This window comes from Mustela erminea, chromosome 18, assembly GCF_009829155.1.
Source record: "Mustela erminea isolate mMusErm1 chromosome 18, mMusErm1.Pri, whole genome shotgun sequence".
NCBI lineage: Eukaryota > Metazoa > Chordata > Mammalia > Carnivora > Mustelidae > Mustela > Mustela erminea.
The window spans coordinates 10793283-10809932 of record NC_045631.1 but is presented as its reverse complement, the minus strand read 5'-3'; the positions used below and the strand labels follow the sequence as shown (position 1 = coordinate 10809932).

The following is a 16650-nucleotide window of genomic DNA, read 5'->3' as shown; positions in this document are numbered from 1 at the left end:
AAGAAGTTTCTGGTACATCTCCTAAAGAATATTTCTACCAGGATTGCTTTAATGGTTCTATTCTATGGGAAGCCGAGACTGCCACTTGGCCATTTTAGGTTTTTTTGGTTAATGAACCAACAGGCAAAGAAAGGAGCTATGATACTGTCTGGGAGTCATTAAGTCTAAATTAACAATAGAAAATTGGATTTCTCTACACAATGAGGAAAGACCATGCCTGATATCCAGGAGGTTCTTTAGAGTACTACTTAGTAAAAGATAATGGAAAACCATAGTGACCCAATAAAGACATCAACACTGAGGATTTGGACTCGCAAGGAATGAAAGTTGAATGTAAAGAAACCATGTAGCTACAGTGATACAGATAGAGGAAATATGGAAGAAGGAGTTATAAATATTAGCTATGGCCTTATGACCAATACAGAGTAAGAAACAACTGGAAACTAGGAGGTAATCTGACACATGTGGATAGTGGTGGCAGGGTGCTATTAAGGTTTCCTACAGATGTAAGAAGCTAAACATACCTCAATGGAATGAAAATCTGGGTTTCTTTTCCATCACTGCATGAGGAAAATTGAAATGATCTGGGAGAGTTACCTTTTATTCCAGTACTTCTATGCATCTCATATGATTGGGTCATAGGGATCTAATCTTCATTAGCTGCAGGTTTATCTCTCCCCTTGAGTATGTTTATGAGAAACTGGGTTGTAGTGAGAGGTGATGCCACCCTGGGAATTTTTCCAAAATATGTCTTTCATGGCACTTTCTTCAAAGACCACTGATTATGATTTCTTGCCTGCAATAAAGCCTTTTACCCTGTAAGATACTTTAGGAATTCATAGCCTTGTCCCTATTCCTTTCTATGGCTTCTCCAAGCATCCTCCTTCACCTTCCAAAAGGAAGGCTCCAGCCCCATGGCACTACTGTCCATTCCCTAAACAGGGAATGATTAAGCATCCATATTATGAACTTCTCTCCTTCCCCACCTTCCCCCAAAGATTAGTGAGGTATGATCAGTGATGTAATCAGTCACTGCTCCAGGACTCAGAGCATTTGTCACAAGGGTCCTGGGTAATTTGTGTGTCTTTAATGAGTTCCTTTAGGATCTAGACTCCTCTGGGATCCAGGGCCCCTTAGGCCCAGGGATGTATAGAATGGGAGATTTGAGAAGGGATGTTGCAGACACAGGTGAAGACTACAAAAGCTGGCACTACACATGTCTTAGTAAACAAAGGGAAACAGGACCTTAAGTTAGTGTGCCAGTGTCACCCTCAGGCATACTGGGTAGGTTGGGCAAAGGGTGAATGAGCTGATCCATTAGGGTCCTTCTAACCCAAGAGTCTTGTTTTTCCATGTTGTATGACATTCTGCAGGATAGGTTCTTCAGGTATGATAATCCTCCTCTTCTTCATCTCCCTGCCTCCTGAGACTTCCCTAGAAATATTTTGTCTGATGTTACACCATCATATGGTTACATAACTGGTTACACTGGTGTAACCTGTTAAACCAGTTACATCAGTTCACCAGTTACATTTTGTCTTTTTTTAATAATAATATTCATAAATATTGCTATATAAGATCTCAAATCCAGAAATTACCTGTATTTCTTCCTTTTATCCCCAAGTTACCAAATCTCGAGATCCATCAGGTTCATTTTTTTTTTTTTACAGCAATATCACTGAATCTTGTGGATACAGCAAAAGGAAATAGTGACGGTGTGGATGTATACTGGGTCAGCTATTTTGGTTAAAGAGCAGCATAGTTGAAGTTCAAATTTTCCATGAGTAACAAGGTTATGTCAGGCAATTCTATAATAAAGTGCTGAAAGTTATTAATTTTTGTTCTAAGATGATTTAGTAGAAGTAAATATTCTAATAGAAGTTTGCTGTCTCTAAAGTTGAAGAAATGCATGTCTCAGCCTGAAGCACAGCCAGTGGATATTTACAGAACATTGGCTATATCGAGGCACTGTGCCAGGTGCTGACACTTCTGCAGTCATGAAGGCAGACGTGGCCTCTCCTGTATGTTTACCATCCAATAGGGAGAACAGCTGTAACCAATCTCCTAGGCATCAGTGCTTGAGGGGAAAGTATGGGATGCCTGAAAAATATAGTAGCAGGTTCTTATTGGTCTGGGGAAGGGGGCCAGGAGAGATACAGCTGAGTAAATGACATATAATATGGCTGAAGGGTAAATAGGAACAAACCAGGTGAGGAGGGAGCAGAGAGAGGAAGATGCTAGGCAGGGGTAACAGCAAGTAGAAAAGACTAGTGGCAAGAAATTGTGCCTTTCAAGCCCAGCATTTCTGGAGAGGTGAATGTGAGTGTCACTATGGGGCCAAGTGAAGCTGTGGAAGTCAACAAGTTGTTGAAGCATCTTTTGTGCAATTCATTTGAGAGGAATTTTGCTTTTTATCTTTTTAAAATGAGATTTTATATATCTGAGAGAGAGTATGAAAAAGAGAATGGGCAGGTGGGAGAGGCAGAGGGAGAACCAGGCTCCCTGCAGAGCAAGGAGCCTGATGCAGTACTCAATCCCAGGACTCTGGGATAATGACCTGAGCCAAAGGTGGATGCTTAACTGACTGAGCCATCCAGGCATCCCTTGACTTTTATCTTAAGAACAATGAGAATTCCATGAAGATGTTAGGGAGAATGATGATTCAGATTTTCATCTTAGAATGCCACAGTATTAATGAAGGATATTGAAGGAGAGAGTGTTTTTTTGTTGTTGTTTGTTTTTTAAAAGATTTATTTATTTTTTTCCACCTCCAATTTATTTGATTTGATTTGATTTTTTTAACATTTTTTAAAATTTTATTTATTTTCAGCATAACAGTATTCATTGTTTTTGTACCACACCCAGTGCTCCATGCAATCCGTGCCCTCTCCAATACCCACCACCTGGTCCCCCCAACCTCCCACTCCCCCACCACTTCAAACCCCTCAGATTGTTTTTCATAAAGATTTATTTGTGAGAGTGAAAGAGAGAGGGCATGAGTGGGGGAGGTCAGAAGGAGAAGCAGACACCCCACTGAGTGGGGAGCCTGATGTGGGATTCAGTCCTGGGATTCTGGGATCATGACCTGAGCTGAAGGCAGATGCTTAATGGACAGAGCCACTCAGGTGTCCAGAAGGAGAATATGTTCAAGTGTGGAAGCAAGGAGAAAAGTGAAGAGAAAAGAGGCTGTTCCAGTAGTACAGACAAGACATGATGTCAGCCCAGTCAGGATAGTGAAGGTTGAGATAAGGAATGGATGAATGAGAAAGAGGTTTAATGTGGCTGAATCTTTAGGATGTGTTGACAGATTGGATATTGAGGATGAGAGAGGATGGAAGGAAAGAAAACTCTCGGGTGTATGACCTGTGCCTGGATTTCTTTTACGTGAGAGATGTAGAGGTACAGGTTGTGATCTGTTGAACCAAAGATGCTTGTGATTGTATATGAAGAGATAATCACTATGCAATTGATGATATAGTTTCTGAGGTGATAGAGATTTATCAATGAGATTTAGATGGTAATTTATGCCATGGGAATAGGCCATTCTTTTAGGGCTGTATATGTGGTGTTATAAGAGAACAATATTTAGGGAAAGGCCCAAGAAAACACCGATACATAAGATACCGTTATAGAGGACACCAATCACAGTTACTGAGAATGAAGGGCTGAGAACCAGGATTATCACTCAGAAGATAACAGATAAGAGTGTTTCAGAAGAGAGGGAAGAGTCAACCATTTGACATTTTAACAACCATTTGACATTTTAACAACCATTGTAAGGAGTGAGAAATGAAAAAAGTCTGAAAGTGATTGGATTTAGTGATTTGTTATATTTTGGATACAGAATGCTGTTCTGGATAATGAGAGTGAAATCAATTATTGCAGAACAACTTATCTTGTATCATAGAAATTGTTCATTTTTATTCAGGTTTATAATGGACAAAAGATACTGGACACAGAGCATGACAAGAAAGAATCAAACTGTCATCTCAGAATTTGTCCTCCTGGGCCTGCCCATTGATCCAGATCAGCGAGACTTGTTCTATGCCCTGTTCCTGGCCATGTATGTTACCACTGTCCTAGGGAATCTTATCATCATCATCCTCATTCACCTGGACTCCCACCTCCACACGCCCATGTATTTGTTTCTCAGCAATTTGTCTTTCTCTGACCTCTGCTTCTCTTCTGTGACCATTCCCAAGTTCTTACAAACCATGCAGGGCCAAGACTCCTCCATTCCTTATGCTGGCTGCTTGACCCAGATGTACTTCTTCCTGTTTTTTGCAGATCTAGAGAGCTTCCTTCTGGTGGCCATGGCCTATGACCGCTATGTGGCCATCTGCTTCCCCCTGCACTACACCAGCCTTATGAGCCCCAAGCTCTGTCTCTCCCTGGTGGTGCTGTCCTGGGTGCTGACCATGTTCCATGCTATGTTACACACTCTGCTCATGGCCAGATTGTGGTTTTGTGCAGACAACAAAGTCCCCCACTTTTTTTGTGATATGTCTGCTCTGCTGAAGCTGGCCTGCTCTGACACTCGAGTTAATGAATTGGTGATATTTATCATGGGAGGGCTCATTCTTGTCATCCCATTCCTGCTCATCATCATGTCTTATGCACGGATTGTGTCCTCCATCCTCAAGGTCCCTTCTGCTAGGGGTATTCACAAAGCCTTCTCCACCTGTGGCTCCCATCTCTCTGTGGTGTCTCTCTTCTATGGGACAGTTATTGGTCTCTACTTGTGCCCATCAACTAATAATTCTACTGTTAAGGAGACTGTCATGGCCATGATGTACACTGTGGTCACCCCCATGCTGAACCCCTTCATCTACAGCCTAAGGAACAGAGACATGAAGGGGGCCCTGGGAAGAGTTCTTTTCAAGAAAAAAATTACCTTGCCTGTATAATGGTAAAGCCAGGGACTTTTACATTGTTTTATCAAGTAGATACATTGTTATTAATATCAGAATATTGACCCAGGCCTTTTTTCACTATGACATTTTCTGTTTAAATGACATACTATTCTGTTCCATTGATCTATGTGTCTGTTTTTGTGCCAATACCATGCTGTCTTGATGATCACAGCTTTGTAATATAGCTTGAGGTCAGGGACTGTGATGCCCCCAGCCTTGGTTTTGTTTTTTCAACATTCCTCTGGCAATTTGAGGTCTTATCTGTTTCCGTATAAATTTTAGGATTGTTTGTTCCAGCTCTGTGAAAAATGTTGATTGTATTTTGATAGGGATTCCACTGAAAGTGTAGATTGCTTTGGGCAGCGTAGACATTTTAATAATGTTTATTTTTCTAATCCATGAACATGGAAAGTTTTTCCATCTCTTTGTATCTTTCTCAATTTCTTTCATAAGTGATCTGTAGTTTCTACTGTATATACCTCTTTGGCTAGGTTTATTCCTAGGTATCTTATGGTTTCGGTGCTATTTTAAATGGAATTGATTCTTTAATTTCTCTTTCTTCAGTTACATTGTTAGCATACAGAAATGCAGCTGATTTCTGTGCATTGATTTTGTATCCTGCCACATTGCTGAATTGCTGTATGAGTTCTAGTAATTTTGAGGTGGAGTCTTTGGATTTTCCACATAAAGTATCATGTCATCTGTGAAGAGAGAGAGTTTGACTTCTTCTTTGCCAATTTTAATGCCTTTTATTTCTTTTTGTTGTCTGATTGCTGATGCTAGGACTTCTAGTAATACGTTGAACAAATGTGGTGAGAGTGGGCATCCCTGTGGTGTTCCTGAACTTAAGGAAAATCTCTCAGATTTTCCTCATTGAGAATGATATTCACTGTGGGCTTTTCATAGATGGTTTTTATGATACCAGAAATGGACTCTCAACTCTATGGTCAACTAATCTTTGACATATCAGGAATGAATATCCAATGCAAAAAAAGACAGTCTCTTCAATAAATGGTGCTGGGAAAATTGTACAGCCACAGAAGAATGAAACTGGACCATTCTGTTACACTATACATAAAGATAAACTCAGAATAGATGAAAGACTTTGATGTGAGATGGAATCCATCAAAATCCTAGAGGAGAACATAGCCAGTAACCTCTTTGACATTGGCCACAGCAATTTCTTTCAGGACACTTCTTTAAAGGCAAGGGAAACAAAAGCAAAAAAGAAATTTGGGGATTTCGTCAAGATAAAAAGCTTCTGCACAGCAAAAGAAACAGTCAACAAAACTAAGGTAATCAATGGAATGGGAAAAGATATTTGCAAATGACATTACAATTAAAGGGCTGGTATCTTGTTAATTTTTGCCATTTTAACTAGTGTAAGGTGGTGTAAGGTGTAACCGGATGGTTAGTGATGTTGTAGTGATTTTTTCGTGTGTCTGTTAGCCATGATAAGTTCTTTATAGATCTTGGATACCAGCCCTTTATCTGTAATGTCATTTGTCAAACTCAACACCTGAAAAAAATTCAGTCAAGAAATGGGGCAGAAGACATGAACAGACACTTGTTCAAAGAAAACATACGAATGGCTAACAGACACATGAAAAAATGTTCAACATCACTCACCATCAGGGAAATACAAATCAAAACCACAATGAGATACCACCTTATACCAGTTAAAGTGGCAAAAATTAACAAGACAGTAAACAACAAATGTTGGCAAGGCTGTGGAGAAGAAAGGGGAACCCTCTTGTGCTATTGGTGGTAATGCAAGCTGGCACGTCCACTCTGCAAAGCAGTATGGAGGTTCCTCAAGATGTTAAAAATAGAGCTACCTTACAACCCAACAATTCCCCTATTAGGTATTTTTCCCAAAGATATAGATGTAGTGAAAAAGAAGGGGTATATGAACCCCATTTTTCATAGCAGTGATGTCCACAATATCCGAACTGTGGAAGGAACTGAGATGTCCTTCAACAGATGAATGGATAAAGAAGATGTGGTTCATATATACAATAGAATATTACTCAGCCATCAGAAAGGATGAATGCCTACCATTTGCATCAACATGGGTGGAACTGGAGATGATTATGCTGGGTGAAATCAGCCAAGCAGAGAAAGACAATTATCATATGGTTTCACTTTTTATGTGGAACATAAGGAATAGCATGTAGAATCATATGGGCAGTGAGGGAGCTCTGAATGGGAAGAAATCAGAGAGGGAAACAAACCATGAGAGACTCTGGACTCTGGGAACGAAATGAGGGTTACAGAAGGGAGAGGGTTGGGGAGAAGGGGTAACCAGGTGATGGATATTAAGGAGGGCACGTGTTGTGATGAGCACTGGGTGTTATGCACAACTAATGAATCGTTGAACACTGCATCAAAAATGAATGATGTACTATATGTTGGCTAATTGAACATAATAAAAATACACAAATAAAATAAAATGACATAATAATGGTTCAATACATAAAAGAAGTGGAGTTATGTAGTTGCACTGCAAAAGGGGGTCTCAGTGACCTGCCAACAAGGTCTTTCTCTTTGTTATTCCCAGGTGACTGAAGAAGCATTATTTTTAAGCCTTTAATTGATCTTTCTGTCTCCAGTTGTTAAACAACTAATATGTCATGTGCTTATTTTTTTTTTAAACTACAACTCTGCTTTAAATAATACCCTGCTCTCCCAGGTCAATATTGACTAAAACTCAAGCATCTTGCCCCTCTGCTTACCTCTGATAAACTGGATTTTCATCGTTGAATGCAGATTTTTACTTACCTCTTCCCAAACACAGTTCACATCATTCTGTCTTTTAACCTTTTCTCCTCTGATTTATCTTCAGGTCTACATTCTGACCTGGCCTGAACCTAAAGTGGACCTTTTATTTGCTACAATAGTTTAGTCTGTCTTTACCTGGGAGCTAATGTATACCTAGGACCTTACAGGTTACTCCCACAGGTATGGGAAACTCAGAGCCTGGTTAACAGCCTTACTGTTTAAGGGTGTCTCCCTTCTGCTTAGTATTTTGGAATTTTTAAGCAAGTTTTACATCCATGCTCTTATTTTACTCTTATGATGATTCCACAAAGGAATCTTATCACCATCTTAAAGATTGAAAATGCAGAATTTTATGACTTGCCAAAGTCCCAGAATTGGTCAATATTGAGCTTAATTTCTCGGACTGTCTAATTTTAGGGTTTCTTCTCCTTTTCCCCCCATCTCAGCAATAAGGGACAAAGCCATTGATTTTTCAGTCTTAACCCCATGTATGGCATTGTCTAGAACCCAACTTTGGATGGTTTGTTTCCTATTGTCTCCCCTAGCTGATGGCATCTAAATCCATTATTTTAATCCTTTCATATATTCTGCTTACCTCCACATCTCTATCTGCAGATCTGTCACCAGTTCCCAATTTTTATTTTCATCTTCACAGTAGACACCTCCCCTTGGTGCTCTATGAGAACTTCAATCAACCTGCAAAAAAATGAACTCTATATATCCCCAAGCTTTCACTGCCCTTATACTCCATTTGTTTTTTAGCTTTACAGAAGTGTGATAAAAATTGAGCACATTTAATGTATACATCTTGATGAGTATAGACTTACCCTATATCCATGATACTATCACCATAACCAAGATATTACATATATCCTTAATCTCCAAGGATTTCCTTCTGTTCCTTTGTGGTTTTTCTTTTCTTTTTTGATAAGAACACTTAATGTGAAATCTATCCTCTTTACATATTTTAGAGTGTACAATACTATATTATTGACTGTAGGCACTATATTGTACATCAGATCTTTAGAACTTACTCATCTTATATAACAAAAACATCTTATACCTATTGAAAAAAACCAATTATCCATTTCCTTCTCCCCCTGGCCCCTGACAAGAACTATTCAATTTTTCTTGTCTGCTAGCGTGGCTATTTAAATACCTCCTATCTAAAACGGAATCATGCAGTATTTGTCCCTCTCTGAGTGGGTTTTTTCACTTAGCCTAATGGCCTTTAGTTCATCCCTGTTGTCTTGAATATCAAGGTTTCTTTCTTTTTAAAGGCTGAATGATATTCCATTGTATGTATATATTACATTTTCTTTATTCATTTATCTGTCGATGGACTTTTGTATTGTTTCCATATCTCAACTATTGTAAATAATGTGCTGCAATGAACACAGAAGTGAAGATATCCTTTTGAGATCCTGATATCATTTCTTTGGATATGTAACTTTATTAGATATTTACAAATATTTTCTCCCATTCAATAGGATGCCTTTTCATTCTGTTGTTTCCTTTGCTATGCAGAAGTTTTAAGATTGATGCAGCATCAAAAGGAATCAAATAGACCTATTTTCATATGAGTTGGGTAACTAGCTAGGAGCAAGATTGTTGTGCTGTATAGCAAGCCTATGTTTGCCTTTATTTTAAAATTGCCAAAATGTCTTCCAAAGTGGTGCACCTTTTTGAATAGAGTTACTTTAATTTTCAAAACTTAAATACAGTTTCTTGGATCCTTTCCGTTGTTTCCCAAGCTGGTCATCAGGAGGTCTCACTCATAAGGCAAAGAGCACTGGCTTTGCCATCCAATCTGTGTTTAAATCCTGACTCCAAAAACTTAAAAACCATTTCTTTTTCTCTAACTTTAAATTCAGTTATTTAACATATACTGTATTATTTGTTTCAGAGGTATAGGTCTGTGATTCATCTGTCTTTTATAATAACCAGTGCTCATTATAACACTTACCCTCCCCAATGTCCATCACCCAGTTTCCTCATCCCTCCACCTCCTCCCCTTTGGCAATCCTCAGCTTTTTCCCTATGATTAAGAGTCTCTTATGGTTTGTTTCCCTCTCTGGTTTCATCTTGTTTTATTTTTTTCTCTCTTCCCCTAAGATCCTCTGCCTTGTTTCTTAAATTCCACATATGAGTGGGATCATATGATAATTGTTTTTCTCAGATTGACTTATTTTGCTTAGCATAATACCCTCTAGTTCCAACCATGTCATTGCAAATGACAAGATTTCATTTTTTAAAAAATATTTTATTTATTTATTTGATAGACAGAGATCACAAGTAGGTAGAGAGGCAGGCAGAGAGAGAGGAGGAAGCAGGCTCCCTGCTGAGCAGAAAGCCCGACATGGGGCTCGATCCAAGAACCCTGAGATCATGACCTGAGCCGAAGGCAGAGGCTTAACCCACTGAGCCACCCAGGTGCCCCGACAAGATTTCATTTTTAATGGCTGCATAATATTCCAGTGTATGTATATATGTATGTGTATATGCGTGTGTGTGTGTGTGTGTGTGTGTGTGACATCTTCTTTATCCATACATCAGTGGAAATCTGGGCTATTTTCATAGTTTGGTTATTGTGGACATTTTTGCTACGAACATTGGGGTGCAGGTCCCCTTTGGATCACTACATTTGTATCTTTGTGGTAAATACCAGTAGTGCAATTGCTGGTTCATAAGGTAGCTCTATTTTCAACTTTTTGAGGAAACCACATGCTGTTTTCCAGAGTGGCTGCACTATCAGGGAAGTTGCATGAAGTAACTGTAAAGTCAAGAAAGGGGGTTAAGTGTGACAAACTATGTACATTTAGCTGAGAGGTCATATAATTTATTGTCCAAACTGGAATTTAGATATATATAAAATTTTTATTTTGAAATAATTATATACTCATAAGAAATTTAAAAAATAGTACAGAAAGATAATTTATATTTCATCCAGGTTCCTCCAGTGGTACCACTTTATATAACTAGATTACATTAACAAAACCAGGAAATTGACTAGCATATCACAATGAACTGGAATTATTATTATTACCATTAATAATTATTATTATTATTATCATTTCTTTGTGTATAATTTATGATACTCTGTTACCCACATGGATATATATGAACACCAACAGAAGAACTCTAGAGCTGTCTCCTCATCCTGAGGATGTCTATTGTATTATATCTTCATAGATCAAACTGGAATATACCTTGAGAGTAAAAGGAATCTAATAATGGGACTATACAGGACAAACTGGTATATATATTCACCTTAATTTTAGCTTATATAAATGTGATCAAAGATGTTCAGAAAGCAAAAGGGAGCAGAGAGAGATAAAAATTCATGAATAAATGAATGAATGAATGAATTATGAGTACCTCACATGCCATGCAAGAGTTTAGCGTGTAGAGATACATTTTTCCCTCCTTTGTACATCAGGATTCCAGATACAGGCATGTATTTCATTGGTGCTGTACTAAAAAACTATTTAAAGTTTTTAAATAGTATTTAAATTACTTTAAAGTTAAAGTATTTAAAGTTACTAGCTGTTTAAAGAATGGGGGGGAAAAGTGGCTGCCTTTGACCTACTGGTAGACAATATGTCACTGTGTAATGAGGCCCCTTGCTAGGGGATATTCTTTTTTTAAAATTTCAATATACTTAACATACAGTGTTGTGTTGGTTTGAATTGTACAATATAGTGCTTCAACAATTCTATACAACACCCATTGCCTGACAAGTGTACTCCTTATTCCCCATCAACTATTTCACCCATCCCCACACCCACATCCCATCTGGTAACCATCAGTTTGTTTACTATAGAGGTCTCTCTATATATATCTTTTCTCTCTCTCTTTTTCTCTCCCTCCTTCTCTCCATTTGTTTCTTTGTTCTGTTTCTTAAATTCTACATAGGAGTGAAGTCATATGGTATTTTTCTTTTTCCTATTATTTTGTTTAGCATAATACTCTCTAGGTCCATCCATGTTGTTGCAAATGACTAGATCTCATTCTTTCTATGGCTGAGTTATATTCCATTGTATACACACACACACACACACACACACACACACACACACACTACATCTTCTTTATCCATTCACCAGTCTGTGGACATTTGGACTGTTTTCATAATTTAGGTATTATAAATAATGCTGCTATAAACATAAGGAACATGTATTACTTTGTATTAACATTTTTGTATTTTTCTGGTAAATCTGTTAAAAAAATGCTGGATCATAGGGGTAGTTATATTTTTAACTTTTTGAGGAACCTCCATACTGTTTCCCATGGTAACAGAATGGAGGTAACAGAACAGAAACAGCACCAGCTTGCATTCCCACCAACAGTTAAAGAGGGTTCCCCTTTCCCCACATCCTTGCCAAGAACTGTTATGTCTTACATTGTTGATTTTAGTCATTCTGACAGATGTGAAATGATACCTCAATGTAGTTTGATTTGTATTTCCCTGATGACAAGTGATGTTGAGGATATTTTCATGTGTCTGTTGATCACCTGTATATCTTCTTTGGAGAAATGTCTGTTCATGTCTTCTGTCCATTTTTAAATTGGATTATTCTTTTTTTGGGTGTTGAATTTGATAGGTTCTTTATATATTTGGACACTAACTGTTTATTGGCTGTGTCATTTGCAGATAGCTTCTCCCATTCTGTAGGTTGCCTTTTAGTTTTCTTGATTTTTTCCTTCACTGTGCAGAAGCTTTTTATTTTTAAATTTTTTATTTCTTTTCAGCACAATAGTATTCATTGTTTTTGCACCACACCCAGTGCTCCATGCAATACCTGCCCTCCCTAATACCCACCACCTGGTTCCTCCAACCTCCCACTCCCACCCTTTCAAAACCCTCAGATTGTTTTGCAGAGTCCATAGTCTCTCACGGTTCACCTCCCCTTCCAATTTCCCTCAACTCCCTTTTCTTCTCCATCTCCCCTTGTCCTTCATGTTATTTGTTATGCTCCACAAATAAGCGAAACCATATGATACATGACTCTCTCTGCTTGACTTATTTCACTCAGCATAATCTCTTCCAGTCCTGTCCATGTTGCTACAAAAGTTGGGTATTCATCCTTTCTGATGGAGGCATAATACTCCATAGTGTATATGGACCACATCTTCCTTACCCATTCATCTGTTGAAGGGCATCTTGGTTCTTTCCAAAGTTTGTCGACCATGGCCATTGCTGCTATAAACATTGGCATACAGATGGCCCTTCTTTTCACTACATCTGTATCTTTGGGGTAAATACCCAGTAGTGCAATGTGCAGAAGCTTTTTATTTTGATGAAGTCCCAGTAGTTTATTTTTTATTATGTTTCCCTTGACTCAGGAGACATATCTAGTAAGAGATTGTAAAGGTCAGTGTGAAAGAGGTTACAGCCTGTGACCACTTTTTTTTTTAAAGATTTTATTTATTTATTTGACAGACAGAGATCACAAGTAGGCAGAGAGGCAGGCAGAGAGAGAGAGAGAGAGGAGGAAGCAGGCTCCATGCAGAGCAGAGAGCCCGATGTGGGGCTCGATCCCAGGACCCTGGGATCATGACCTGAGCCGAAGGCAGAGGCTTTAACCCACTGAGTCACCCAGACCCCCCTCTTTGTAGTATAATGGGAAACTTCATTCCTAAGGAATATGCACCCTTTTTGGTCCTGTCTTTATTAGGTTATTAGACTTTCCATTAAGATTTATTATTAAGTAGATTAAATACTAAGTAGCACCCAAGTGTTCCCCAGGATTTCAGACATGGTCCTATCTGTCCCATTATACTATGGAAAGAGCCCCATACAGCCCCACACAGCTCATTTTAATGATTCCCCAAGCTCATATTTTATTCTTTAATCCATTTTGAACTTATTTTGTATAAGTTATACTGTATAGTGTAAGAAAATGGTCCAGTTTTCCCAACACTATTTGCTGAAAATACTGTCTTTTCCATTGGATATTCTTTCCTGCTTTGTTGAAGAGTTAGTGGCCATATAATTGTGGGTTTATTTCTGGGTTTTCTATTCTGTCCCATTGATCTATGTGTCTGTATTTGTCCCAGTACCATACTGCCCTGATCACTACAACATTGTAATATAACTTGAGATATGGATATGTGATGCCTCCAGCCTTCCTTGTTTGGGGTCTTTTGTGGTTCCACACAAATTTTAGGATTGTTTGTTTTAGCTCTGCGAAAAATGCTAGTGGTATTTTGATTGGGATTGCATATAATGTGTAGATGGCTTTGGGTAGTTTAGACAATTTAACAATGCTTGTTCTTCTGATCCATGGGCATGGTAAGTTTTTCCACCCCAATGTCTTTCTCTTCCATTTCTTTCATCAGTGTTTTATACATTTGAGAATACAGGCCTTTCACTTCTTTGGTTAGGTTTATTCCTACATGTCTTATGGGTTTTGGTGCAATTGTAAATGGGGTTGATTCCTTGATTTCTCTTTTTGAGGTTTCATTACCAGTGTCTAGAAATGCAACAGATTTCTGGATGTTGGTTTTTGTATACTGTGACTTTACTGAATTTGGGTAACTGCTCTCACAATTTTTTGGTGAACTCTTTCGTGTTCTCTATATAGAGTATCATGTCATCTGTAAATAGTGAAAGTTTGACTTCTTCCTTGCTCATTTGGATGCCTTCATTTTTGTTGTTGTTGTCTGATTGCCAAGGCTAGGATTTCCAGTATTTGTTAAATAACAATGGTGAGAGGGGACATCCCTGTCTTATCCCTGACCATAGAGGAAAATCTTTTCAGTATTTCCCTATTGAGGATGATATTAGCTGTGGGTTTTTCATATATGGCCTTTATTATGTTGAAGTATGTCCCCTCTATTCCCACTTGTTGAGGGTTTTTTTTTTAAATCATGAATGGATATTGTAATTTGTCAAATGTTTTTTCTGCATCTATTAAAAGAATCATATGGTTCTTATCCTTTCTTTCATTAATATGGTGTATCACATTGATTTGTGAATACTGAACCACCCTTGTAACCTAAGAATAAATCCCATTTGATCATAGTGAATGATTCTTTTAATGTTCTCTTGGATTGCTAGGATTCTACAAATAGAAAAGTGACCACTTTTTGCAAGGTAGGAGGTATGGAAATGTGAGTCCAAGGCAATATATTGGAAGATCAACTGTCGTGGGAGAGAACTTCCTTAAGTAGGCTATTGGAAAGTATTATAAGCAGCAGAGTGCAAAATTGGAACTTTCAGAAGTCTGCTCCAGAGGGGGACATTCCTGCCTGAGAGGGGCTCAAGTGGCAAAGTAAGGAAGAATCCCAGGTGGGATAAGATGGCCTCAGGATCCCAGGGTCACAAAAAGAATGGGGGTGCCAAAGTATGGCAGAATTTGCAAGTGTTGTAGAGGGGAAGCCAGCTGCAAACAGCAAGTCTAGGCTCTAGCTTTCTGCTTGGTGTTTCTGTAAACCATGAACAACTGCACCATCGGGTGAATGCTCTCCAAGCAGCATCCCAGCAATAGGTAGCATGGTAAGATCCCCACTCCCTCCTCTGGGAGGAGCATGGGTGTGTACCATAGGAGTTCATAAAGTTTGGAGACTGAAAAGGGGGTTGGGTGCCTGAGATAAAAACATTTGGTCACAGGCTGGGTGAACACTGAGTTTGGACAGAAATCAGGGAGGCAAAAGTGATTGACTGCTTTTCTGTGAGGGCTCACTGAAGAGTGGGGGGCAGGAGCTTTCAGCTCTGGAGCAAGATATGGAGGCACTGCCATTTTCATCACCCCCAATTGGTGCTGAAAGCCTTCTGGGAGAAAAACAGCACCACATGGTGCAATCCGGAGCCACTTACACTGACCCTGGCCCCGTGCAAGAGGGGTGGATTCCGTTTTGGCAAAGACTTCTGAGAATCAGCTCAACAGGCCCTTCTTCCAGAAGACCAGCAGGAACATCCCTCTAACAAGTTTACTGATGATAGAGAACTGAAAATTTCGGTTGTTGGGGAAAACAATATACACCATTCGTAGGTTTTTAAAAAAATTATTATTCTTGAGACTTTCATTTTTACATTTTTTCATTTTCAGCTATTTTCTTTCTTTTTTAAAAATCAATTCTTCCTTTGTCACTTCAGTCTTTATTTTTATATTTATGTGATATATTGTTTTTAATCTTTGGTTTCCTTTCATTGTATTCAATTTTATTTTTGTATATATATAAATTTTTCTCTCTTTCCTACTCCAGGATCTAGTTTCTTCTGACAAACAGACCAAAATACACCCAGGATCTAGTTTATTGGTTTTTTTCTTTGTTTTTTTTGTTTTGTTTTGTTTTTAAAGATTTTATTTATTTATTTGACATAGAGAGATCGCAGGTAGGCAGGGAGAGAGGAGGAAGCAGGCTCCCTGTGGAGCAGAGAGCCAGATGCGGAGCTCAATCCCAGGACCTTGGGATCATGACCTGAGCCGAAGGCAGAGGCTTTAACCCACTAAGCCACCCAGGGGCCCCTCTAGTTTATTGTTTTGTTCTCTTTTACTTTTGTTTGATTTTTTTCTCATTTTTTTGTTTCATCTTTTTTCTTCTGATTGGTCTGTATTTTTCTGGTGGTATTGTTTATATTTTTGTCTTTTCTCTCTCTTTCATCTCCTCTTCTGGACATAACAATGAGAGAGAAACTCACCACAAGCTAAAGAACAAGAGGCAGTACTGACAGCCAGGGATTTAATCAATATGGGTATAAGTAAGATGTCAGAACTAGAATTCAAAACAATGATTACAAAGAAACCAGTTGGGCTTGAAAAAAGCATAGAAGACATAGAGAATCCCTTTCTGGATATATAAAAGAACTAAAATCTAATCAGGCCAAAATTAAAAAGGCTATTACTCAGATGCAGCTCTCACTGCTGAGATAAATGAGGCAGAAGAGATTGTCAGTGATACAGAAGACAAAAACAAACAAACAAACAAACAAACCCAAAAAACAAACGGA

At 38.5% G+C, this 16650-nt stretch overlaps 1 protein-coding gene across 1 annotated transcript; it reads left to right on the top strand.

Annotated features, from left to right (window-relative positions):
- The first annotated feature begins 3762 nt into the window (after positions 1 to 3762).
- On the top strand, positions 3763 to 4907 carry LOC116577337 (olfactory receptor-like protein DTMT). Its single transcript, XM_032320381.1, has one exon. It carries the CDS (start codon positions 3846 to 3848, stop codon positions 4905 to 4907), a length of 1062 nt encoding a protein of 353 aa, XP_032176272.1. The 5' UTR covers positions 3763 to 3845.
- Positions 4908 to 16650: the final 11743 nt, after the last annotated feature.

What these genes read in the sequence shown, in the direction of transcription:
- LOC116577337 (XM_032320381.1), top strand. Translation starts at nt 3,846, where the DNA reads ATGCTGTTCTGGATAATGAGAGTGAAATCAATTATTGCAGAACAACTT.